Source organism: Pseudonaja textilis, chromosome 1 (genome assembly GCF_049901715.1).
Source record: "Pseudonaja textilis isolate UNSWEBS1 chromosome 1, rPseTex1.2, whole genome shotgun sequence".
In the NCBI taxonomy this organism is placed as follows: Eukaryota; Metazoa; Chordata; class Lepidosauria; order Squamata; family Elapidae; genus Pseudonaja; species Pseudonaja textilis.
Genome location: NC_141990.1, coordinates 47,395,813 through 47,420,356, shown reverse-complemented (window position 1 = coordinate 47,420,356; position 24,544 = coordinate 47,395,813). Strand labels below are relative to the sequence as shown.

At 38.3% G+C, this 24,544-nt stretch overlaps 1 protein-coding gene across 2 annotated transcripts in view; it reads left to right on the top strand.

The window, feature by feature from the left end:
* PTPN14 (protein tyrosine phosphatase non-receptor type 14) overlaps window positions 1-24,544 on the top strand; it is a 135,129-nt gene that overhangs the window by 79,533 nt on the left and 31,052 nt on the right. Inside the window, exons 4-10 of one of the 2 annotated variants that reach the window (XM_087933363.1) lie at window positions 5,763-5,878; window positions 8,039-8,103; window positions 12,533-12,603; window positions 15,267-15,351; window positions 19,186-19,274; window positions 20,174-20,261; window positions 21,752-21,834. In XM_087933363.1, coding sequence (XP_087789489.1) covers window positions 5,763-5,878; window positions 8,039-8,103; window positions 12,533-12,603; window positions 15,267-15,351; window positions 19,186-19,274; window positions 20,174-20,261; window positions 21,752-21,834 — 597 coding nt within the window. Of the gene's footprint in view, window positions 1-5,762; window positions 5,879-8,038; window positions 8,104-12,532; window positions 12,604-15,263; window positions 15,352-19,185; window positions 19,275-20,173; window positions 20,262-21,751; window positions 21,835-24,544 lie in introns of both variants that reach the window. The other variant, XM_026695759.2, reaches the window with a different exon arrangement.

Below are 24,544 nucleotides of genomic sequence, written 5' to 3'. Positions count from 1 at the left end.
CAGTTTGGAGAACCTGTAGTTAGAAGAAATCTTTTGTTTTTTCCACCCTTATTATATTCATGGCAGTATGCCTAGACTTACTGTCTCCAAAGGAGGTTTTTTTTTTCCTTGATACTTTATTAAAGAGGAAGAGTTGTTTTAAGCTTTTTACACTGCTGTTGGGAGGAAATATTCCTCTGGAAATACTTCATCTTGGCTAGCTAGAAAGATTGACATTCAAATGTGAGTTTACATACCCTTTCTGAGTTTTGGTCTAAAACTGGTTTTTGGTGAAGTTTAATTCTGTGCGTGATGACGTTTAATCCTGTGTTTATTGATGTGATAATTTTCCCTATTCAGCTTTGTTTGGAAGGAAAAAGATTAATCTCTGTTCCTGAAAAGAAACTAGTTTGAGAAATCTGACTAGTTCCTGTGTCTATTTGTTCTGGTAACTGGTTTAACAAGCAACAGCTACTGTTGTGATTTAATTATTTGTATTTTGTTTGATTTTTTTCCTGCCTCATGGTTTCTTTTTCTATCTGGGGAGGGGGTTTTCCTTCACTGCTTTAGTGGTATCTGGCACTGTCCTTTTGGGGTGTACTTCCAAGGGGCAGGATGCAAGTTTGGCACTGATTTTTTTTTACTGCCTTTCTGTGGGGCATGTGACCTTTTCTTAAACCTGGATGATTTCCTTAGGATATCTTGTGAGAGAGTGAGATGAGCGGGTATTTTTAAGTGGTGCAAATGGATCTAAGGATTGCTTCTCCTGGTTGTGCTCTTTCTGGAGAGTTTAAATGACCTCTCTGGTAAAGGGTTTCACTTTATGACCAAAAGTTGGCTGCTGATAGTTATCATTGTATTTTAACTACTTTAATTCCTCAAGGTGCTCTGGCATCCTGCCTGATTTGAAACTCCGGCTTGCTGGTATCTTTAATCTAATGATTGGTATTTAGGGCAGCTTTTTGCAAGCAAAGAAGCTTTTTGTATTTTTGTACAGGTAATCCTTGACTTACAACAGTTCATTTAGTGACCATTCAAAGTTACAATGGCACTGAAAAAAGTGACTTATGACCATTTTTCACATTTATGACTGTTGCGCCATCCCCACTGTCATGAAAGGCCAGGCGAGCAGAAGTGCCCTTTGACGTGAGTGATGCCGAGTTTACCATGCCCACCTAGTCACATGACCAGCAAGCCACACCCACCCACTAAGCCAAGCCACAGAACCAGTTGTTAAAAAATTTGAATCCCACCCATGAAACCAGGCCATAGTAAGCAATTCATTTGCTAGCTTAATGACAAAGGCAAAAAATTGCTTAAAATTTATGACATCGTTGTAAAATTTTACATTAAAAGTAACGTTTTGTTTTTTAAAAAATGTAAAATTGGGTCAGTCATGAGGGTGACCCACTTTCTGACCATCACCACTTACAACTGTAATGAGCAGGCTCCATTATGGTTGTAAGTTAAGGCTCCATTATGATCATAAGTTAAGAACTACTCATACTGCTTAATTTCCAGTAGTCCTTGCTAATGCTGTGAACGTTGGTATCTATTTCTACTCAGAAGTAACTTCAGTTAATTTAGTGGAGGCAATCCCAAATATGTGGCAGTCTCTATCAGTGTTTCTCAACTTAGCAAGTATAAGAATTCTGAGAATTGAAGTGCACACATCTTAAAGCTGCCCAGGTTGAGAAATGTAGATCTGTATCACTAGCAAAGGTTTTTCTGATTTTCTCCACCTCTTTGAGTCTGCTTGCAATTTAAACAGATTAGAATTAATTCTGCCAATCAGTCCATTTGTTTTCCTCACAAAGAAAGCCCAGTAAGATTATGACAATTGAAAACCCTGAAATTAGTTTCTGCTGGAATTTTAACTCAGAAAACATGTGTGTCAGAGGTGGTATTCAGCAGGTTCTGACCGGTTCTGGAGAACCGGAAGAGGGAGTAGTTCGGAGAACCGGCAAATACTACCTCTGTGTGGAGATTTTACAGTATCCTTCCCCTATCAAACCCACCAAGCCACGCCCACAGAACCGGTAGTAAGAAAATTTGAATCCCACCACTGGGGTGTATGTGTTTGTGTGTGTGTGAAAGGGGGAGAGAGAAAGAGAGAGAATTGATATTTTTTTGATCTGTGAAGTGGTTTGTTTGTTTTTTATGTCTCAAATCTAAAATAATCTTTTGCATGCAGAAATCTCTGTGCCTTACTTCTGGGTTCAGTTTTGCATTGAGATTCATACCGATCTATCATGCATTCTGCCATTCATTTCTTTCCAGGCTCATTTTGAGAGAAAACAAAGCCAGATAGCCTTGACCTATAACTCTTTGTTTAACAACTGGTTTGGTTAGCATTGAAAAAAGCATTTTACCACTGGTCCTCACATTTACCACCTCACGGCATCCCTACAGTCACTCGATCCAAATTGGGGTGGGGGGGTGGGGGGTGCTTGGCAATTTACATATATTTACCACAGTTGCTGTATTTCTGTGGTGGAATGTAGTTGTGGGAGCAAGGGGCTCTTTTCCAGAAGGCAAAGAGAAAGCAGAGCTTGCAATGCCTGGTATGCAGGAAGAGGGCAAAGATGGACCTCTCCCCAACAGTTCACATAGTATATTTACTGTATAGTTTTGCAGATAATTGCTTTTTAGTTTTGTGAGATTTTTGTCCATAAGCAAACAACAAAAAGGAAATTGCTCAGAATATGTTCTGGGTTGTTGGGGCTTGACACATGATGACCTTCCCAGGGGGCTTCTGACAAGCAAAATCAGCATGAGGGGCTAGATACACTTAAAGATTTGCTTTAATAATTGCTGCAAAAAAGATCATAAAATAGGGTGCAATACATTTAATGACTGCGTCGCTTGGCAATGAAAGTTGTGATCCCAAATTCGGTCGTAAATCAAAGATTATCCCAGTAGGAGTGAAAAGTCTCACTGGAGTTCTGATCCTGGCTTGGTTCAGCCTGGAGGCACCAAATTACCTTAGATAAATGGTCTACCTTTCGTGTTACAATCCTGTCATTTGACTGTAAATACAGTGATATGCGTCTGATAATGCATAAGTTTATAACTCATGTTGTCTGCGGAAGGAAAAAAGCCATCTTGTAATTATGTCTTTCTTAGGACTTGTTTTCCACTCTTACATACTTCCCATGAAATGAGATTGACAATCTGTGTTCATATTATTGATAATAAAGCCATGTATATTCTACTAAAAAAAAAAAAGTAACACAACCAAGGAAGCTCCATGAAACTTATATAGTAGAGAAGATAGAAGCTATTCCATCCAGGATGCCGTAACTCTGAAAACACACAACCAACTCGTGCAATTAAACCAGTTAGGTTTGTAAGCCAGATTTTGTGCTTTGGCCTAGAATACACAATGGTGTTCGATAAACCACAGAAAAACAATCTATAAGAGGGGTGTCAAACTCAAGGCTTGGGGGCTGGATTCGGCCTGCAGGGTGCTTAGATCTGGCATGCAGGGCTGCCCTGGAAACAGCAAAGGACCAGCCCACAGTGCCTCTGCCAGTGAAAATGGAGTTTGGGAAGGCAGTATGCTGCCAGTGAGGTTGCAGGGGGCTGTCGCAATGAAAAATTGAGCTCACGAGGGCCACGCTCCAAAATTTGTTTTCACTAGCAGAGGGTTGCAGGAGGCCGTCACAACCAAAATGGAGCTCAGGATTCCGTTTTTGCTGGCAGAATGCTCAGGTCACCACAGGCACCTCCAATACAAGTGATGTAGAGCTGGTCACGCCCACCCCAGCCCCCCAAGGTGAAACATAACCCTGATTTTCACTCAGTGAAATTGAGTTTGACATCCCTGATCTATAACTTAACATAATTTTTAAACCCATCCCCATTCTCCCCCCCAAAAAAAAAAGAAACTCAACAAGGAGTTGTGTAGACGCTGCGGTGTTTTTCTTTTTGTCATTTGTCATGCTGTCATTTGGATACTTTTCAAAAGCCTTTAAAATATCTGGGAAATTCTCATTCTGTGAAAGCGTCCAGGATTTCTTTTTCAGTGAACGGTGATGATTTGAAGCATTTCTTTGTGATAATGCCATGACTGTTACAACCTGGAGAAGCCAGGCTTATTGGAGCTTTAGTGCTGTCTAGTGGCCAATGCTTGTGTGCCTCTGTTTCAGAGATTGTATAGGATTTGACTTTGGATTTTATAACAAGGAGAGCAAAGCTGTTTATCAATTGAGTTTCTAGATATCAAGTTATGTTCATCTTATAATAAGAAACTACTCTCTCAAAAATGTGGTCAAACACTCCAGTGATCATTGCAATACATCTTTATGTTTTATCCTGTTCTGTCCACCTTTATCATGTATGCAGGGCAAGAGTTTGTGGCAAAATACACACATACAGAGAAACACACAAAAGAGCAAGGCTAATTTGATTGGTACCTGAGTGGTATCTTTTTCTAATGCAATATTCTGTATAGGTACCTAAAATTACAATATTGAACGTGTTTGGCAGAATAAAATTCTTAGGGAAGAATATCAGTTTTTTATTACTATTATTATTTTGTCCAGAGCAATATTGAGTTTGGTTTGTATTGTTTTTGTGTTTTTATTTATGAACTGCCAAGAATTAATTAGAGTTGGATAGTATCTAAATTGAATCAAATAAAATCAATTATTTTAAAATTAAAAATTATGCTTTTTTTAAAAAAACGGAGCCTTTGGATTTGCAAGTAATAGTACCATAGAAAGTGGCTGTGACTAGTACAAAAACTAAATTAAAGTTTAACTCTCATGTTTCTAATAATTCTCCCCTTTTATCATTTTAAAAATTACAATTTTTAGGGGCTTTGGGGTCACATCTAAAGTTTTAGGAACCTTAAGTTGTGAACCTCTGTGTTAGGTTGTATCAACTAAGCCAAAAGCTTGCAAAAATAAGTCCCTCAACCAATTTTAAAAAGTGGGTTATTTTAAAAGTTATCTGATTAATTGGCAACACTTTTCTTTAAAAAGTGAAACATTTTCATTACTCTAATTGAGTTACTGATGAGTGGTGTAAATCTATTCATGTCAACTCAAAAATAAATCCCATTAATTTTAATGAAAGTTTCTTTTAGGCAATTCAATATATTCTTAAGAGTCATGGTGATAGGAAAAGGGCATTTATGAAAAGTAATACTTTTGGTTAGAAATTGAAATTGATTAGCATACTTAATACATGTTGAGTTTACTTTTTATAGACTTTCCTGTAGTTTTTTTGCATATGCAAACTAACATCTTAGTTGTAGAAGATCACAGGATCACCTTACAATATTAACAGAAATTGAAAAATTCATAAAACAGTGTTGTAAAGGCAGATTCTTTTTCTTTCAGTTATATCCAAGGACATAAACAAGTCAGTTTTCCTAACCTGTTTATAGATATTACATCATTCACCCATTTGTTATGTTTAACAAATGCTTCTCAATTAATTTGGTACCCAGTTTTGCTTTTAATTTCTGGTGGTACTGTCTGATGGGGACCTCAGTAGAGAAAAGACTAAGACGGTATCAGGGTGCATGTTCTCCAAAATTAAGAGATGGTATTGTCCAAACCCTATCAATACTGCCATGCAGATATGCCATTAAAAAAATAATACTTTTTTGGTCATGGTGAAATAGTCATCCTTGTCTACTTGGTTTAGGCATAAATATCACCTTCAATATTCCTTATACAGAACTAAACAACCCTATCAATACTTAAAACTTATGGAGAACAAAAAATGTTCAGGTACCCTCGGTTTCATTCTGTTCTGTCCTTTGTTCGCAGGTACCAGTATTATCTTCAAGTAAAAAAAGATGTTATTGATGGACGATTGCGATCTTCCTTTGAACAAGGGATAAGGTTGGCTGCATTGGCTGTTCAAGCTACATTGGCAGCTCAAGGTACAGTGAGTACATCTGCCCATTCTTTCCCCTCTTATCTATTTATTTAAGTATAACAATATATTCCTATTAAACCAGAGATGGCAACCCCCTAGGGAGAATTTTGACACTGAATTTCATTCTTAAAAGCATAATATTGTATATTTTGGAAACATTAGTGGCATTAAGTGGCAATAATTCCTGAAATGAATGACTTATTCATTTGAATGAGCCATTTTCTCTGTTTACTGAAGTGGAAATTTTTAGGATTCTTGCAAGACACAGAGAATGAAGATCATAGTTAAGATGCATTTTAGTTTGAGACCTTATGATATCCTAACAGAGCATGCAAATAATTATTTTTGTACTAATGCCATAAGTGGGATACTCATTCAAATTTATTAGTGAACTGCACTAGAAAAAGGATAGTGGATCAGGGTTAGAAATAAATAGGATGGGGCTTGAATTCATAGTTCATGTTTTTTTCCTCCAGCACTGCAGCATTAGAAAGTGAGTTAAAAAGAAGGCTGGTCATGTATCACTTTAGCTACGCTATCTCTGTTCTGCTTCTACCATTTCTCATATATTTTACATGAATTTCTGCAAATATAATGTGTTTAAGCAATGGATTTTACAAACATAACAAGTTTCCTACCACATTTATAAAGCCCAGGCTTGCAAACTCCCTTCACACTTTTACACACTAGAGGAAGACTAATTAAAGTTACTCAGAAATCTAACTTGGAAAGTTATAGATTGCTAACTATGGTTAAGGGGAATAAATTAGGAAAAAAGGTGGTTTCTGCTTCTGCTTTGTTCTTACTAATCAAAATTTTAACTAATTCATTGTCTTTAAACATTGTGAATTATTTTCTCAACATCATAAATAAATATTTAGTATAAAATAGGATGTTTGCATCTCTCAAATTAGCTACAGCTCTATCACATATGAAATCATTGTTCCATGTATCAATTAAATGAGGTATGTTTTCTCAAGTCGTATTTGCAAAACCTTGATTATGGATTGAAATGAAATATGTCTTTATTATCAGAACGATATGAGCATTCATAAATTCATATGCTCACATTTTTATTTTAAACTATTGTTCTTGACTGAAACACAGAAAATTCCTAAAAGCTTTTCTTTAGTACTCTATATCATTTTTATTGTTTATATACATACCTCCTTAGTGTATTCAACAAGTTTGTATTTATTGGTTATTTTTAAAAATGTGTATTTATGATGTGAAACAAAACAAAATAATATAATGTCAAATTTCCCTTGTGGGTTTGTAGGAATATTTTGTTTGGAATAATTCATAAGGGGAATTTCCAGTATTGAAAATCTTTGGCAGACTTTGACTCAAATACCGACACACGTGGCAGACAGAGAGGCGGAAGCAGTACTCAAGGACATTAGCGGACCTCGCCCGGCGCGAGACAAATGCTGAAGAAAAAGAAGAAGAAGAAGACTTTGACTCAAATAAAATAGAAAGAAAGCTCCTGGGCATTTTGCCCCTCTCTCTTAAGTATGAAACTGTTTAAAAAGAGAGAAATGGAGAATCTTTCATAAAAATATTGTGAAAGAATATTTTTTAAGACTACATACTTTAAGAAGTATTTTCACTCTTTTTCTCCAATTCCAAAACTTATATAAAGCAAAGGAAATGTTTTATAGGAATGTCATTCTATGTTAAATGCAAGTAAAATATAGGGTGAAGTCAATTGACCAGTGGGAAGACTTCCACTAACATAATGAAACCTTTACTTTTGTCCACTTTTCATCAAAAACTTTGGAACCATTGGAAATGTTCAAGCATGTATACAGTGGAAATTATTTCTGTTACCACAGGATTACAACAGGTCACTACTGCTTCCAAAGAATAATCCAGCACTGTTAATGTATAAAATAGGGAAAGGAAGGAATTCAAGTATGAATTTTTGTTGCCCCATCTATTTGAAAGATCTAAATCCCCTTCAAGAAAAAAAAATGAATACAAGCCCCAATGATCTCATGACTGTACTTTTTAGATGGGGCAAATGGTTTTGTGTTTTCATAGTCAAGGATTTCAACCTGCTTCCTCCAGGTTAAGCTGTTGAAGTACCTTTTAGGAAAGAATTCCATATGCAGTAAAAGCTGAAGCAATTTATTTCTCATTCCTCTTTCTTTTTCCCATCCAGCTGGCTTTGGAGATTACCCTCATTTTGAATCTCATGATCTCCGACAGTATGTTTTGTTTCCTATGGTGAGTGAACTCCCCATCTTCCCACAATCCATTCTATATGTATTTATTTATTGAATTTGTATTCACTGCAATCAAAAGAGACAATTCTTTAGTGGCAAATTGACAATTCCCATGTGTGGATTAAAAATACAATCAAGTATCCACAGTAAAAATGGAACAGAGATTAGAAATAATATTGAACTTAAATGTGGTGCAAATGAAGGAATTTTCATATTGGGGGAGCCAATGTAGTCTAGTGATGAAGTTGTTGAAAACCTTACATATCTGTATCAACGTTGTGTGAGGTTTATGATTACTGGAAGGAGAAGGAGGAATTATGAATGCTGTCATGCTCCTGTTAGAATCTGACTCAGAGGGAGAGGAGGAACAGCCAACAGGGAGTGGGAGTGTGGCTCCGGAGGTTGTGGAGGAAACTGGGGAAGGGCACAGGCCGTCTGAGCATTCAGAGGAAAACCCAGGCCCATCCGCTCTTCGTCCTAGGGCATGCAAGGAGGAGCAGATAAGGGAGAAACGTGAATGGTGTGGTCTACGGGGGAGGAAAGGGCCTTGATCCCCTTCATGGGCTGCAGCTGTGAGGACTGTTTAAAAGGACAAACTGCGCATGGACCAGTGCTGGAAGCAAAACATGAAAATATTTCTAGTTTGTCAGTTCTTATCTGAATTCCCAGTGTGTATTTCAATATCTGTGGATATTTTCAAGCCCTTATCCTGCCTTGTCTCATCAATTGCTTCAGTGTGGTTTGTGTTCTTTTTTTCTATTTATAATTTATATGTATTTTGAGTTTGAACGGAAGTTCTTTCTTTTCACAACTGTTTGTGGGGGAGTTTTTTCTCCAGTCAAAGATAATTGGACCTTTGAAGCCAAGTTGAAGGAATTAAAGGGACTTCACCTGTTTTTGTGACGTTGTTGCTTTTGTATCCCACCCTGGGTCATCACAAATGCTTACTTGAGATCCTGGAAGTAAGGTGAATTATAAACTGAGAGTTATTGTGATATAATGGTTAAGGTGTTGGATTAATATTGGGGTGACTCAGATTGTAATCTATCGTTACTCAGTTCCTGCCTATTTTACAAAGCGTTTGTAATAAGCATATGGAATGTCACCTTGTGCTCTTAACATATGTGTCAAATCAGGAATGTTAAGTTTGCAATACTTAAAAATCTTCCTGCATGTCTATGGATGTTCATTTTTTTTAAAACAAACACGGCAACGGGGACTTTTCTATTGTTTGTAGCTGTGTTTCCAAGATCATGGCTGGAAATGGAAAGGCAATCCTCTTAGCTTTGGGTACTACTTTCTCTTTGCCAAAATCATTCCTATTTCTATATAAACAATTTCAAATGAAAAAAGGCGTAACTCTATACTTTGCTATAAGCAATAATGTGTATTTAGCGATCGAGACATAGTGAAAATGAGTATGTAGAACCTGCGTGGAAAAAAAACTGCATGGAAATTACAAAGTACGTCTACATGGATATGGACTATATTTCAATATATTGTTGCTTTATCAAAACTTGGTTTATTTTTTTAAAAAAAAAAAAAAAAAAAAAACAATAAAAAATTTTCCCAACCCACGTGCCCTATTACAGCTTTAGGGTGCATATTTTTTCTATAGTAAAACAAAACAAAAAACAGTACAAAAATATTTCCCATGCCCCAGGCCTACAAAGTTACCTATCTCTTAGCAGCTTTGGGTAATTTCAAGTCAATCATTTACACCAATGATAATAAACAGCCCTTCTTTGAAATGTAGAACTCCCCATACAAACGATCTTACAAAGATTTGAAGAATAAGGGTGGGTTAACATTCTTTTGGAAGGAATGTATCATTTTTCTTTAAGATACTTCTTATATAATTTGTTGAAACCTCCACGTCCACCTCCATAGAAGGTCAGGAGAATATGGAACATACTTTGTAGAATGGTTGTGATTCTCTTAAAAAAAAAAAGTGATTTGTTTGTCATGCAGTGGATAGGTGCCCAGACCTGAATATTAACCTTTGATGGGTGTCTCTAGTACTCTGAAACAGATAGTGGATATAATCACTATATCATACCTAGTATTTGAAGTAAATCTCGTTGTCCACAAACTCCTGCGTATCTTCTGAAGTTAAAATGATGCTATTTTTACATGCTGACAATCCATTAATCAAGTAGCTAATCCAATCTGCTCTAAGCAGTAACTTTAGCTAGCCTTGTTCTTTAGCAATAACTGACCACTGTAGTAAATTAAATATAAGGGCTATTTTAGTTAACTAATAACAAGCCTGTTGAGTGGGCACAGGGGAATTGAATACAACTTGCATTGTATTTTGCACTTCTGTTTTATTTTATCTCATACTGCTTCAGAAAATGTGAAACAACATTTCTTCAGCAGTGAAAAGAACAAAGTTATGTACACAGAACAGCTCGCAGGTGTGTAGCTATGTACAGGCACGTACAGTTCCATTTTTCATTCACACTGTTTTACATTTTTCAGTGTCAGGAACAAATATTACAGGGAGGCCCCAGCAAACAAGAAGTCAGGCATTTTGATTTAAGTATAAATACACACCTGTGGAGCATTCCATCCACAGTAATTAGAAAGAAAAAGAAAGAGAGAGGGAGGGAGGGAAGAAGGAAGGAAAGGAAAGGAAAGGAAGGAAGGAAGGAAGGAAGGAAGGAAGGAAGGAAGGAAGGAAGGAAGAAAGAAAGAAAGAAAGAAAGAAAGATATGTATGCTTTATTTGTATCATTGTACCAAGCGTTTTTCTATATGGCACATGGAGACCATGTTTAACACTAAAGGTATGGTTCTTCATGTTATTATAGGTATGACACCCTATGGTTAGTAGGTAATATAGGTATGACATCTTTCAAATAACATAGATTGCAGTACTTTTGGTCATATAATACATGGCCAGCAAGTAAAAAAAGATCTTCCACATTCTTTTTTTCTGTTTTCCCAGTAAAATGGTTAATGCTTTGGGATAGCAGTTGCTGGTTTGCCTTGCAACAAGCATGGCTTAAGAGGACTGGTTTTGAAGTACATTGATTTCTTTCTGCCTTTGTCTGATTTTTCACCCTTTAGGACAGCTTTAAAATGCATGACTTCAACTCCCAGAACTCCCCAGCCAGTCTACATTTTAAAGTTGTCCACTTTGAAAAACACTGCTTTAAAGTTTGCTTTGGGGTACAGATAGTACGTAGGTATTTAAAGTCAGATGGTTTTCAAAAGTATGGCTAAATTTAAAGTGTCTTACTTAGTTATTTATGGGGTGGGGTTTTCTGTTGGTCTGCTTAAAATGTTTATCAGGAAAGATTGTTCAAGGAAGAGCTGTCTGCCCCTTGCACTCAACTGATACAGTTCATGTTTGTTCATTTAGTTTGTAGGCCTATTTGAATTCTTTAATTGTTTCCTCCCTTAATGTTTTGAATATTTGAATATTTTCTTCACTCTTCTACCATTCCCAAATTGATCTTGACGTGTTAGAAAGTTCGATTTAATGTAACTTTGTGTTTGTATATGTAACTGAATCATTTTGTTTCTTGGGAGCCAATGAAAGACAGCTACACAAGCCAATAATTGATTGCAGGAAAGTTTCCTTAAAATTTGAAGCTCTAGTTCCGTAACAGTGAACCTATGGCATGTGTGCCAGAGGTGGCATGCAGAGCCTTCTCTGTGGGCATGCGCACCATCGCCAGCTGCTCTTCTGGTTTCGGGCCTACACATGCACGCCAGCCAGCTGGACTTCACAAGCACTGGAACTCCAGAAAATGGCCAAAAACCAGGCCGTTTTTCAGGTTGTTTCCCAGGTCATTTTCTAGCTATTTTCTGTGCTGTTTTCAGGACATTTTTCGGGACATTTTCAGGCCATTTTTCGGGCTGGTTTTGGCCTAAAAAATGGCCCCCCAAACAGTCTGAAAACGACACCAAAAATGCCCCCCAAACAGGCGGTCTTTTGGTTTCCAGAGCTCCAGCACCCACACATGCACGTGCATTCCAGTTTGGGCACTCGGTGCCGAAAAGGTTCGCCATCATTGCTTTAGTTTGTTCCATCACTTTGCCTTGTGGGTTTTAGGTGACATACCTTCTCTGTAGCAATGCTGTGGAATAGGGTGTTCCCTGAGATCAATATGGTCCAATAAGCCCCATTTGGGCTTCTGAAAAGACCTGGGTAGCATAAGAAGGCTCTGCTCCCTTATGATAATTTTGTGAGGAATAGTATGTGTTATTAACCTCCCCTTTGTGCATCCTGTACTCTTTTAGTGATTCAATTTCTTTTTGTTTGTAACTGTTATTTTCTTGATATTTTAATTTAGAATAGCTGTGTGACTAAGGGGGGGAATGCAAATTGTCTACATAAATAAAAGCAAATTAAAGGCATTGATTCTTTGAATTCCTTTATTCATAATAAACACAGTTCTTTGTTATCAATTTATTTTGCAGGATTTGACTCAAAATGAAGCCATTTTGGAAGAATTGATTCAGAAGGTAGTCCAGGAACACAAAAATCATAGGTTTGGTTCCCAAATTGTTAATATTACATTGTTGTCAATATGAATTATTATTCAGCCAATAGGCTTTTTCTTACAATTAGCTATTTTTCTAACTTGTGCACTAACTTTATGTTGCATGGAACTTCATGTCTCAAGAAAAGAACGTCTGTTCCCATGTCAGTCATGTTAGTTAAATGAGACTTGTAAAAGATTAAGGAAAGGAACAATGAAGGCACACAGTTTCTCTGATGCTCTTCTTGCAAGATTTCTCAAAGGCATTTGGCCACTTTGGGGTAAACTTCATTAATTTTGCTGTGATATGAGGGTTTTGGCTGAATATTTCTGAATTTTGTCAATTTTCATGCAAATTACTGATTATAAGGGGTGTACATGTTTTTGTCCTTGTAATATTGGTAAGGTGTCAGTGTAAAGTGGTAGACTGCCTCAAGCTATTTGCTGATGAGTGGAAGATAGTACACTGAAATACCCAGTTAGCTTAATCAGATACTGTGTTTCCCCCCCAAAATATGACCTACCCTGAAAGTAAACCCTACCCTGATTTTTGGGGGGGGGGGTTAAGTTTAATATAAGGCCTACTCCAAACTAAGCCCAAGTGAAGGAGTTGGGTGTGGCCAGTCCAGGAGGCAGGCCTTCCCTTCCCTGGTCACCTTGGCCTCTTAATCCTGGCCCATGGATCAGCTGAGTTCTGTCCCTCTGGGTGCCTGGACATGTTTCCAGTGATGAGGCAGAAAGCCATGCGGCCCATTGGAATAGAATCCCCCCACCACCACCTCTACTCAGTAGCTTTGCTTGAGGAAAGGAAGAAAAGGCAGGCAATTCTGAAAGATTATGGGATGCATGTGCTTATAGTAGAAGCAAAGAGCATACTGTCTCTTTCAAGCAATCAAATGCCTTCTCTGTGTGTGTGTGTGTGAGAGAGAGAGAGACAGTGAAACGATGAAGTGGAGTAACAAGAATTGCAGACAACACTGTTTGAAAGGGTTTCCTCTACACCATATCTCTCTCTCTCTCTCTCACACACACACACACACACACACACAGTTGAGGAATGGCGGAGGGCAGGCAACCAGGTAAGGGGACTGACTCTCCCCCGCCTCCAGCTCAGCACCTGCTCAGGATGGTGCTCCAAGGCCTGGCACTTGCGTGGGCGACTCCCACCAAGCCAATGCAGCAAATAGACTCCCCCATAGCGCCTCCTCTCCCACACTTGTTGAGCTGGAGGTGTCACACGCACACAGCCACCACTCAGGGGGAGATGAGTGCACCAGAGCCCAAACACTGAGCCTCGCCAGTCTAGGAAACCAGGGATTTTGCAGGCATACTGGCCACGAAAAGGCCACCCAAATCCCTAGGTTGTTTGCAATTTGAGCAAGCTGCGCAGCTGTCTGCCCCAAACCAAGTAGCAGAGAGGTTTCAGGACTACAGGCAGGAAAATCTCCCTTGCAATTTTCCTGCCAATCTTTGAAAAGGCTCCCCTCTAAGCCCAGCGTATCCCAGGCAGCAAAATGGGGAGGAGGGTTTTCCCGCCTGCCCTTCTCTTCTCAGTCTGTGCTGAGCTTAAGAAAAGGCTGAAGGCTTGGGGGAAGCCTTTTCGGCACACTCTTCTCCTTCTGGGTGGCAGCTGTGAATGGGCGACGCCTCCAGCTCACTGAGTGTGGCCTGCTGATCTCAGCTGGCGGCAGCTCTGATTCGATCCTGGCCGCCACTGGTGCAGGCAAGAACTGGCCATGCCAATCCCACTTCATGGCCACATAGATGGAGCCCGCACAGGCCATTATTTCACATGGGAGAGGAGGCACTAAGAGGGAGCCCATTTGTCACATTGGCCAGGTGGGGGGCCTCGTGACACCACTCTGATCAGGTGCTGATTGCCGAAGAGGCTCCCCCCAGGCCATCAGCTTTTTCTTAAGTTCAGCACAGATTGAGAGAAGGAGGGCAGGCAGGAAAATTCCCCTACCCATTTTCCTGCCGATCGCCAAAAAGTATCTCCTCACACACACACACACCCCCCAAGCCTTCAGCATATCCCAGGATTGCAATGCTGAGGGCGTGGCAGGAAAAGGCTGTTTAAAAAAACATGCAGGCTCAGATCAGCTGTGTTGCGGAGAATGTTTAGGTTCAAAGTGGCGTAGATCAGCTGCTTAGTGAGGCTATGGAGGCCCTAAGTGGGAGGGGCAGCTGGCTGTCCCCACCCTTCCCGGTACAGGAAAAAAATTGGGGAAAATATAAGATCTCCCCGAAACCTTTTTTGGCAGTCCAAAAAATATAAGACCCAGTCTTATTTTCAGGGAAACATGGTATAGAAGTTAACTCAATGACATCTAGAAACACCATTATAATATTTCCTTTGATTTTTCTCAGATTTAGTGTGTTTACATTATTTGGATAAGCTGATAGATAGAAGACACATGAATATTGTAATTATCCAATACAATTTGCTAATTATTATGTTGTCCTTAATAGCTGCTACCTGCTTTTTATTCTTTCTTTTTATATTATGAGAGAGCTTTTTAAAAAAAAAGTTAGCTGTCCACAGTCAACCTTGTGCGATGAGCAGCCATGTAAATTGATTAAGAAAATAAATTCAAAGTAAAGAGGATGTTAAAATCTTTGGCCTTTTCAATAACCCTGTGTGATATTTCTGTTAATTTTATTTGCAGCAGCCTTTCTGCAGCAGAAGCAGAATTGCTTTACATCAGGGAAGTGGAACGACTAGATGGATTTGGGCAGGAAAGTTTTCCTGTGAAGGTAAGGGGTTAGTGCTCATACTATATTGGTGAAGTAAAAACATCTGAATAAATAAATGTTAGTGGAAAAGGAAGAAGGGGCTTTTTTTTACCTGTTTAGCATTAAGGGCTAAACAATCCTGCTGCAGCCAGTCTCAGCTGTTACCTTTGAGAATTAATATGTTGTTGTGATTAAGCACAACTCTGTTTAGGGAAATTCAGATTGAGATCATATTTCAGTGATGGAGCGTGCATGTGAGAGAAGAGTGCCTGTTACTCGTGCAAATGGAGCTGTGCATGTGCACTCACCCACCACTTACACGGCCCAGTTTTAAAAGCCGTGGCCAAGTACCAGGCCACAGCCCAGGGTTGGGGACCCTATGTTAGGAGGCCTGTGTGATCTATCTGAGGTGACTGAACTCTCAGTCACACTAGGCTTTCTTTCTTGAAGTATCTTGGAGCCACTTCTCATGGGCCTTCAGCTTGTGTGCAAGTCACATTTTTGAATGGCAGTTGCAGGGTTAGGATTGATATATTGTAGAGGCTGGGGCAGTGGCAATTGGCTGAGACTCCTGAAGCTTTGGGCCTCTACTTCAAGCCAGCCTATTGCTAGTGTCTCTGTGTGTCAGATAAGCGGAACATAGGCTGGTGTTGGGGGGGACTTGTAGCACCCTTCCAATCATAAGGACAGACACACTCCCAAGGAAACAAATTTGTGACCATCTCAGTGCTGCAATGGCTTTAACTATGGTCATGGTTTGTAAGTCCTTTTTGTCAGCATTGTAATTTTGAACTGGCCCTGAATGAATGGACAAAGAGACCAACAAGAGTTCACTGGATTTTCCAAATTGCTAAAAACCCTTACAGAAATCTCTCTCTCTCTCTCTCTCTCTCTCTCTCTCTCTCTCTCTCTCTCTCTCTGTGTGTGTGTGTGTGTGTGTGTGTGTGTGTATGAATGGTATTCAGCTTTGTTTGGGTATTTTCCCACGTCATTATAATTGTGCTATACACATCATCATAACATCTCTAGAACCGTAAAGCCTACAAACTTGAAATTTGGTACATATGTTCCTCTTGGCTTCTAGGTGCTCACTAAGAAAGGATTTTTCGAAATGACTATCAGAGCATTAGTATTTCATATATTATTATTTACACTCTCTGATGCTACGGAGTTTTACTCTCCCTCCCCATCTGAAAAGAAATCTGTTCCAAATGCAAAACACAAACGGAGAGGAGTTTCAGTTTTAGTTTCACAACACCCAGCAATTTTAGTACAGAACAGTTAAGCTAAGCCACACCCAGGCTCCTTGCTGTCTCCTTGTTTACACAGTAAATATTGTTTCAGTTTCCAAACAGCCCTAAACTCTCTCATACACTGAAAGGACACTAGCCAGATGAATACCGATGGATGCTGGTAGGCAGAGGCAGAATTTTTTCCCCCTTATTTTCCTCCCCAAAATCTAAGGCCGACCACATAGTTTCATAGCAAAGCACAGGTATCAAGCTAGTATGCATATAAATGCCACTAAAATGGAATTGTGGCATTTTAGCAAATGTTCTTTGTACAGTGAAGGATAAGCTGTTCCATCTACAAGGTAAGTAAATCAAATCTGAACTCCAGATCACATGATAGATCTCGTTTACAAACACAGCACCATGAAGTGTTAAAAGGTGGCTTGTAGAATGAGTTGTACTTCTTTAGACTATATGGAGGGGGGGGGGGTTGTCTCAAATTTGTTTCACATTGAAAGCCAGATGCCAGAAAAGAGGAGTCTTTTATACTTCGAATGGTTAAAGAAAAAGGGGAAATCCACTTGGCCATGTACATTACTGTTAATAAAGCAAGAATCCCATTCTCTGTTGCACCTGGCTATCCTAATCTTCACAAACAGAAAACCAGCAACATTTTAAACTTTTCTTCCTTCCTCCCTTTTCTTCTCATCATTTGGCCCTTTTTAAAAACAAACAAACAAAGGAATATTCAAAATATGTACAGCTGCAGTACTTTTACTGCATTCTTCTGCAGTTGTAAACTGAGCCAGTCCAATGCTCTTGCCTGTTTTTGTCACATTTTGTATAATGTCATTTTATACTGAGTCAGTCGACTGGTCTATCTGTATTAGAATGACCTTACCAGTCCAGGTACCTTATCTGGATCTTACCAGTCCAGTCCCCTGTTGTTTTGATTTTTGTTGACTGGTCATTATACATAATTCGTGTGAGGATATCAAGGCACATGTGAAATCTCCTGCCCTCTTTTGCTTCTTGCTTTAGATTCCCCCATGAATTGAGGCCCTGCACCTAGAACCTCAAAATGCAAAACTCTGCACTGACCTACAATCCCTCCATTACAACTGCACATTCCCAAACCTCTTTCAATTGCACAGAATAAAAGATCTCTCTCTGTGTGTGTGTGTGTGTGTGTGTGTGTGTGTGTGTGTGTGTGTGTGTGTGTAAAATAAAATTAACATTCTTGCATGTTTTTTTTTAATTCAATCAGTACCTTCCCTTTGTACTTTTTTCCTGTAATCTCCTTCTTAATATGATTTCTTTTCCTTTGATAATTCACACATTTTTACCCGGTAGCAAAAATAATTATTGCGTGCATGCAGAATAATTCAAATTATTGCCTTTTGTAGCTTTAGGAAACACATTTTCCCGCTCCTTGTGTTGGCTATGAAACCGTGCCATTGCTTTATGTGCTATGGGCAATTCCATTTCTACCCTAAGGCACATCCTAGCTCAAGATCAATCCTGCTTCTGCTGCAGCTGATAGAAAGAATCAGGACAATTCTCAAAATAGCTTGGAGGGATAGAAGTAAATAAAAGTTTGACTAGCTCCTGTGGTTTGGGTCTTGTGACAGTCTGCATTAAAGTTAATGACTTTTTGCAGCAAAGGGTAGAAATTAACACCTCCTTTCACATTCCACATTCAACTTTTAGCAGATTGACCAAAATGCAGGAAGTATAGGAGGTTTAAAATTCTGTCCTGTATCAAGTAAATTCTGTAACTAAATTTGTATTCTGCTTCACATTAGTTATCTTTGGCAAGAACCCAGAAAAGAGAAGGCAAAACTTTTATCTCAACAACAGTTCCATCCCTTTTGTACAATGGCGTGTCATAAGGGCAAAAGAGTGGAGCTTGAATTGGAAAATTATGATGTACGCTTTTGGAGTAGTTGTGATTGGCGACTGCCATTTATGGCAGTGCCAAAGCAAATGCCATTGCAGAGCTACACAAGACCAAAGGGAGAGATGCCAAAATATAAGGTGTATAGGCTAATTAAACAAATTGGGGCAAGGAAAATAATATATATAATGAGTTGAGGTCACTCAAGTTTCACCAATACAGATAGTTTTTGACTTATGAGGACAGTTGGGACCAGATTTTTTTTGTTGCTAAGCTAAGCGAGGCAATTTTATAACATTTGCTATTGTTGTTAAGTGAGCCGCTGCAATGGTTAATTTTGATCATGTGACCATGGGGGGGATGTCCAACAGTCATAAATGTGAGGCCTCTTTTTCTTTTTTCTTTGTGCCTTTGTAACTTTGAATGGTCACTAAACAAATTGTTGCAAATCAAGGACAATGTTTCTTGGATGCTTTTAAAAGAAAAAAAAAGCAAGCCATGGCCGGACTTATATTTAACAAGACATGCAAGGCCAGGACTTTTCCCTCTGATTTGTTTTATCAGCATCATATGACAATTCAAGCCAAGAAATATCTGATGCAAGTGACTGTTAGTAAAAGCTGGAACTGCGTAGCAGGTTTAATCAAAAGATTGGAAACTTTACATTTTAAGAGATTAGAATTTGGGCTAAAGTTATTTCGATGTATATTTTAATTTTCTGTGCAGGACAATCAAGGAAATGACTTTCATCTTGGAATTTTCTGCATGGGGATTTTTCTAAAGAACTCAATGGGAAGATCCACAGTGAACTACAGGTAAAAGTAAGATTGAAGGGATTTTGCATTTGATCCGGCCAAAAGTAGATCAAAATGCATTTGAAAGTTTGGATTGGTTTCAGTAGCAGGGTAACAATGTAAGGAAGACTAATTGCCCTTATATTCTGCACAGGGGAAGCAGCAGACTTGACTTGATAACCCATTTATCTGACCCAACAGGATTTATACATATTATGGTTTAGAAGGCTTTATCCACTGAAATCAATGGAAATCCAAAGTGCTTTGTCTATCATAATATTGTTGCTTATATTGTATTGGTGTTCTATGGATATCATTAGCTTGTTATTAGTCATAAACTATGTAGTTTATACAGAGAGAAAAAATATATTTAAAAATTAATAAATCCAATCTTATTAATGTTTCCTTTGTTATTCAGCTAATTTTTTTTCCTTCAAGAAGCCTAACAACCATCAAAGCACACCTAGATTTGTATTTATCTTTGCTTCTGAGAGGATCAGGATTTATGATTACTGAACATGCAATAAAATTACCCATATTCATAATTATATGTAGAGCAATTTGACTTAAATGATTTATGAATATTTCTTCTTGTAGTAAACCAAATATTCTGAACATGCAGCTTATGTCAGCTTTCTTTGCTTAAATAGTTATAGGACTGATGTCCCCCGAAATCAATCCTTTTAGGCAATGTTGTATGAGAATTCTGGAAAACAATAGCTCTTTGCATATTCAGTAAGTTGAGGTAATCTCTTTACCAAAGGAAAACAAACATTTTTTTAAAAAAAAGCAAGGTAATTTGGGAGAGAAGGATCAAAATTGTGTATGTGTGTGTTGTATGTGTGTGTGTAATGGATACACAAATGAAATATTTTTGCAATGAAATTACCCATTTTTAAACCATGTTTTTTTTTCTATAGGTGGAATGATATTGGAAATATAACACACAACAAGTCTTCAATTGTTGTAGAATTGCTTAACAAAGAAGAAACTATGCTGTTTCATACGGTAGGCAAATGATAAAAGATCAATCTCAGAATTATAAATAATGATAAAAGTGAGATATTCCGATCCCAGTGATAGATTGCAATAAAGCTTCTATAGCTAAAAACAACAAGAAAATGTGGCTTTTCTTAGAACTTTTTCTTGAGTAGACTGATGGTTCCACAGAAGCAAAGCAAAGTATCTTGTTGGTTCTGTTTCAGAGAGAAACATACCACTCAAATAGGAATTTCCACTTCATTCTGATGAATGTTTACATCACCTAGGTGTTCTATATGATAAAGAGCAGGAGCCATCTTCCAGGGATATTAACCAGGTGTAACAAGATTGAAAAAGTCATGCTGTCTTGTTGTCTCCAATTTACCTTTGGAGAGAGGCTGTAATACAAATTGGCTAAATTGGCATTGGACTCACCCTACCAAATAGTAATAGCACTTAGCAATAGCAATTAGACTTGTATACAACCTAGATTTATATACCACCCCATAGTGTTTTACAGCACTCTCTGGGCTGTTTACAATGCCAGCATATTGCCCCAACAATCTGGGTCCTCATTTTACTGATCTCAGAAGGATGGAAGGCTGAATCAACCTCTAGCCTGTCAGATTCAAACTCCAGGCTGTGGGCAGAGTTTGCCTGCAATGCTGCATTCTAACCATTGCGCCAGCAAGGCTCTCTTAAATAAAGTTTGAAAAATGGGGGGACCACTCAGTTAAATATGCATTCCCTCCCTTTATGTTTGGCTTTAACAGCTTGTGAGTTCATAATTTTTAAGTATAAGTATAAAATTATAATAAAAGCATTTCTTCCCATCTTTTGAAGAATAAAATTATAATAATTATTATAATAATATCCCCATCCCTTTTATTTCAAAAGGCATTTTAAACTGAATTTTGCACTAAAACTGTAACTCAAAATTAGTTATTTACTGATTGAGGTGCGAGCTTTATGCTAGACAGTTGGCTGTCAGTAGATGAATGGAGAGGAGGGCTAAAGAAGGCAGTGCCAGCTGACTGTGAGCAGTCTCCCATGGAGCAGTGACCATCAGCTGGTCAGAAGTGGCCAAACTCAGCAGGCCAGTGGCTACATCATCTCCCCAATGTATAATTTCCTAGTTTAGAGAAACTTACTCTCTGCATTTTCATACTGCTCTGCTTTTGGGAAACTTTGAGCCAATTACATTTACTTCTGAGCCACAGAACTGGCAAAGACCTGTTCAAGTTTAATAATGCAGCAGCCTTGTTTATTCTTTAGCCTAGTCTTTGAGCCAGATGGTATGGCAAGATTGCACTAGTATCCCTGATCTACGATAACTTGAATGATGCTAAACTTGGGATTTTTGAATATATTTTTCTGCAAAGCATTCTCCCTACTGAATATTTTAGAGGAACACGGTCAGTGTTATATAACTCATTGTTATGTTTGTCCCAGTGAAATTCAGTGTTCTTTCCTTCTTTTTCCCTATTCTCTCTCTCCCATCTTTTCTACTTTAAAAGGATGACCTTGAAAACGCCAAGTACATTTCACGGCTCTTTGCTGCGAAGCACAAGTTTTACAAACAAAACAAAATCTGCACAGAGTAAGTACATATCTTTGGGAAATTCTGGCTGGCTGCAATAAATGTTGAGTGGTCGTGTTTTGGATTAGGTTATTTATGTATTTGTCATGGGTTTGTTTGTTTGTCTGTTTGAGGCCATTGTATTATTTATTCTCCATCTGCTCATTGCCCATACAGCAGAATCAAAGATTATAACTCTAGACATAATGTGTTTTCTTCATGGGTATGCCCGACATACAAAAAAAGAAAGAAACATTCTTTTTTGTAGATGTCTTGGAAATCTCTCATTGAAAGACAGGCAAAGAATGCTTGAAATGAAACAGATGAGAAGGAACGGCATGAAAATCAGGTGTTTCCCACTGTAGTCTAAAATGTACAGTTTAGGTTTAGACATTTGTACAAGGCTTTATAAATTATTGGCAAGCCCTGTAGGACTTCTCAATTTCTAACTTGACATTCGTTAACAAACCAGAATGAGAAATTTGGTTTCCAGAAACTTGTTTTAGCCTCCTGGTTCCACATAGAGGAAGTGCTTTTTAGCACTGCTCTCATTTATGGAATAAGCAATCAGCAGCTCATGCCAAAGACTATTATATTCAGGTTTTCTGTTAGTTGCTTTCTGGTTTCTATACTGCATATTCATCTCTCCTTGGTTTTAAGCTTTTCGTCCTCTTGTCTTCCTTCATATTAACTTGCTGTGGCAAATATTCCTTTGCATTAGAATGGAGAAGAAAAACTTACTGTCACTTTATACACATTGTGGTCTCTGTTGAACTGCCACTTTTTCTATAAGTACATCAGCTGCATTTTCTTGCAGTTAGTTATGTCACTCTGGTCTCAGAAATACAAGTAGTCTGTACTAGTACAATAATGTGAAATCTGAAGTACGGGGCCATTTAAATACTCTGTTGTATTCAGATGCTTCATTAGGTCTGATAAGGGCTTCCTAAATCTGGATAATCACTAGATTGCAGTAATGAGGTATAGAAAGCTCTATTTTTTCTTTGTTTATTTTTACAACAGACTTGGAAATGGATTAATGTCATGTAAGATGTTTGAAAGAGGGATTCTTGATATGCACATCTGTGTCCAAACTCGTGTGTTTAGCTACTATGAAATCATTTATCTATCACTGTTTATCTAAGTGATTGAATGGACGGAGGAAATCATCAAAGATAAGCAAGCAGGTGCCTTTCAAATACTTGGACTTTGATCCCATTTTAGAATTGCTTTCTAAGTCAAGCTGTATAAAAGTGCCTTACAGGAGTTACTTAGTGCTTTTATTATTGTTGTGGTGGTTGTTGTTGTTGTTATTATTATTATTACCCAGCAGCTTGTGATTTGAGCCGTGGTGGCGCAGTGGTTAGTATGCAGTATTGCAGGCTAATTCTGTTGACTGCCAGCAGTTTCTCAGTTCAAATCTCACCAGGCTCAAGGTTGACTCAGCCTTCCGAGGTCATTAAAATGAGGACCCAGATTGTTGGAGGCAATATGCTAACTCTGTAAATTGCTTAGAGAGGGGCTGTAAAGCCCTGTGAAGCGGTATATAAGTCTAAGTGCTATTGCTATTTCAAGAGTGTTCTGTAAATGATACTTAAGGGCAATGCTGGCTGGATAATTCTGGAAGTTGAAGTCCACGCATCTTAAAATGGGTAAGATTGAGAAACAGTGTTCTAGGGTTTAATTAGTTTCAAGTATGGCTAAGAGGAAATCATGGTTGTCTTTACAACCTGGCTTACAAATTGAACTGCCATATCTGTCCTATCAATATTTATCATCTGTGGAGCTTTCATAACTGGGTATTTCCTACATGAAAATATTGGCATGATAATTGAAATATTAGATTGATATCTTGTCTTCTATACAGGATATACAGTAAATGCTCCCTTCTCCTATCTGCCCTTTTGCTTTGAGGAAATGAGACTGGTCCAGAGTCCCCCGTGTGAGCTTGGTTCATGGTTGAGGATGAATTAGAACCGGGTTCCCCTGATCCTAGTCTGCGAAGTCAGTGAAAGTAGGAAGCTTTGTTTTTATTTTCATTGTAGCATTCAGACAGATACCAGTAGCAGTGTATATAACAATTGTCCTTTTATTATAAAGCACAACATCTATAGCCAGTTTCAGAAGAAGAAAAAACGATGGTAGAAGAAGACAGCATGATAAGAAATAGCAGGCCCCCTGCAGTGGCATATATTTTCTAGAAATGAGATAGGGAGTGGTAGAGTAGAGGGAAAGAAGTAATGTTTGCATTGGTTTTGTGTTTGCTTTCCTGTACCTTTAACTCTGGAAGATAAGGAAGGATGACTTAATGAGTTTCAGTCACGTAGAACAACACAGTGATCTCATTTCCATAAAAATTGCCACCATGAAAGGAAGAAAAAAAACCTAATGCTTGAAAGTAATGGCAGTTACTGTATGCCAGTAACTCACAGACAAACAGAAGAGTGGGACTAGGTCATAAGTCATCCACAGAATTCAAATGAAGGTAGAAGCATGGGTATCTGTACTCCAAAAGCAAGTGTTTGAGTTTTCTTGGTTAAAATTTTGGCCTTCTTTATAATGGTTGAAAGCTCTTGGAGTTTTTTTCTCAGTACATCTTTAATAAAAAATATATATAATATAAAATGTGTGATGTCGTGGTCCAGATTTGAATCATCACAAATGGCGTGAGAGTAAATTTTGCATGAGATGACTGGAAGAAGCGCAAAATGAACAAGAGGCACTGCTGATG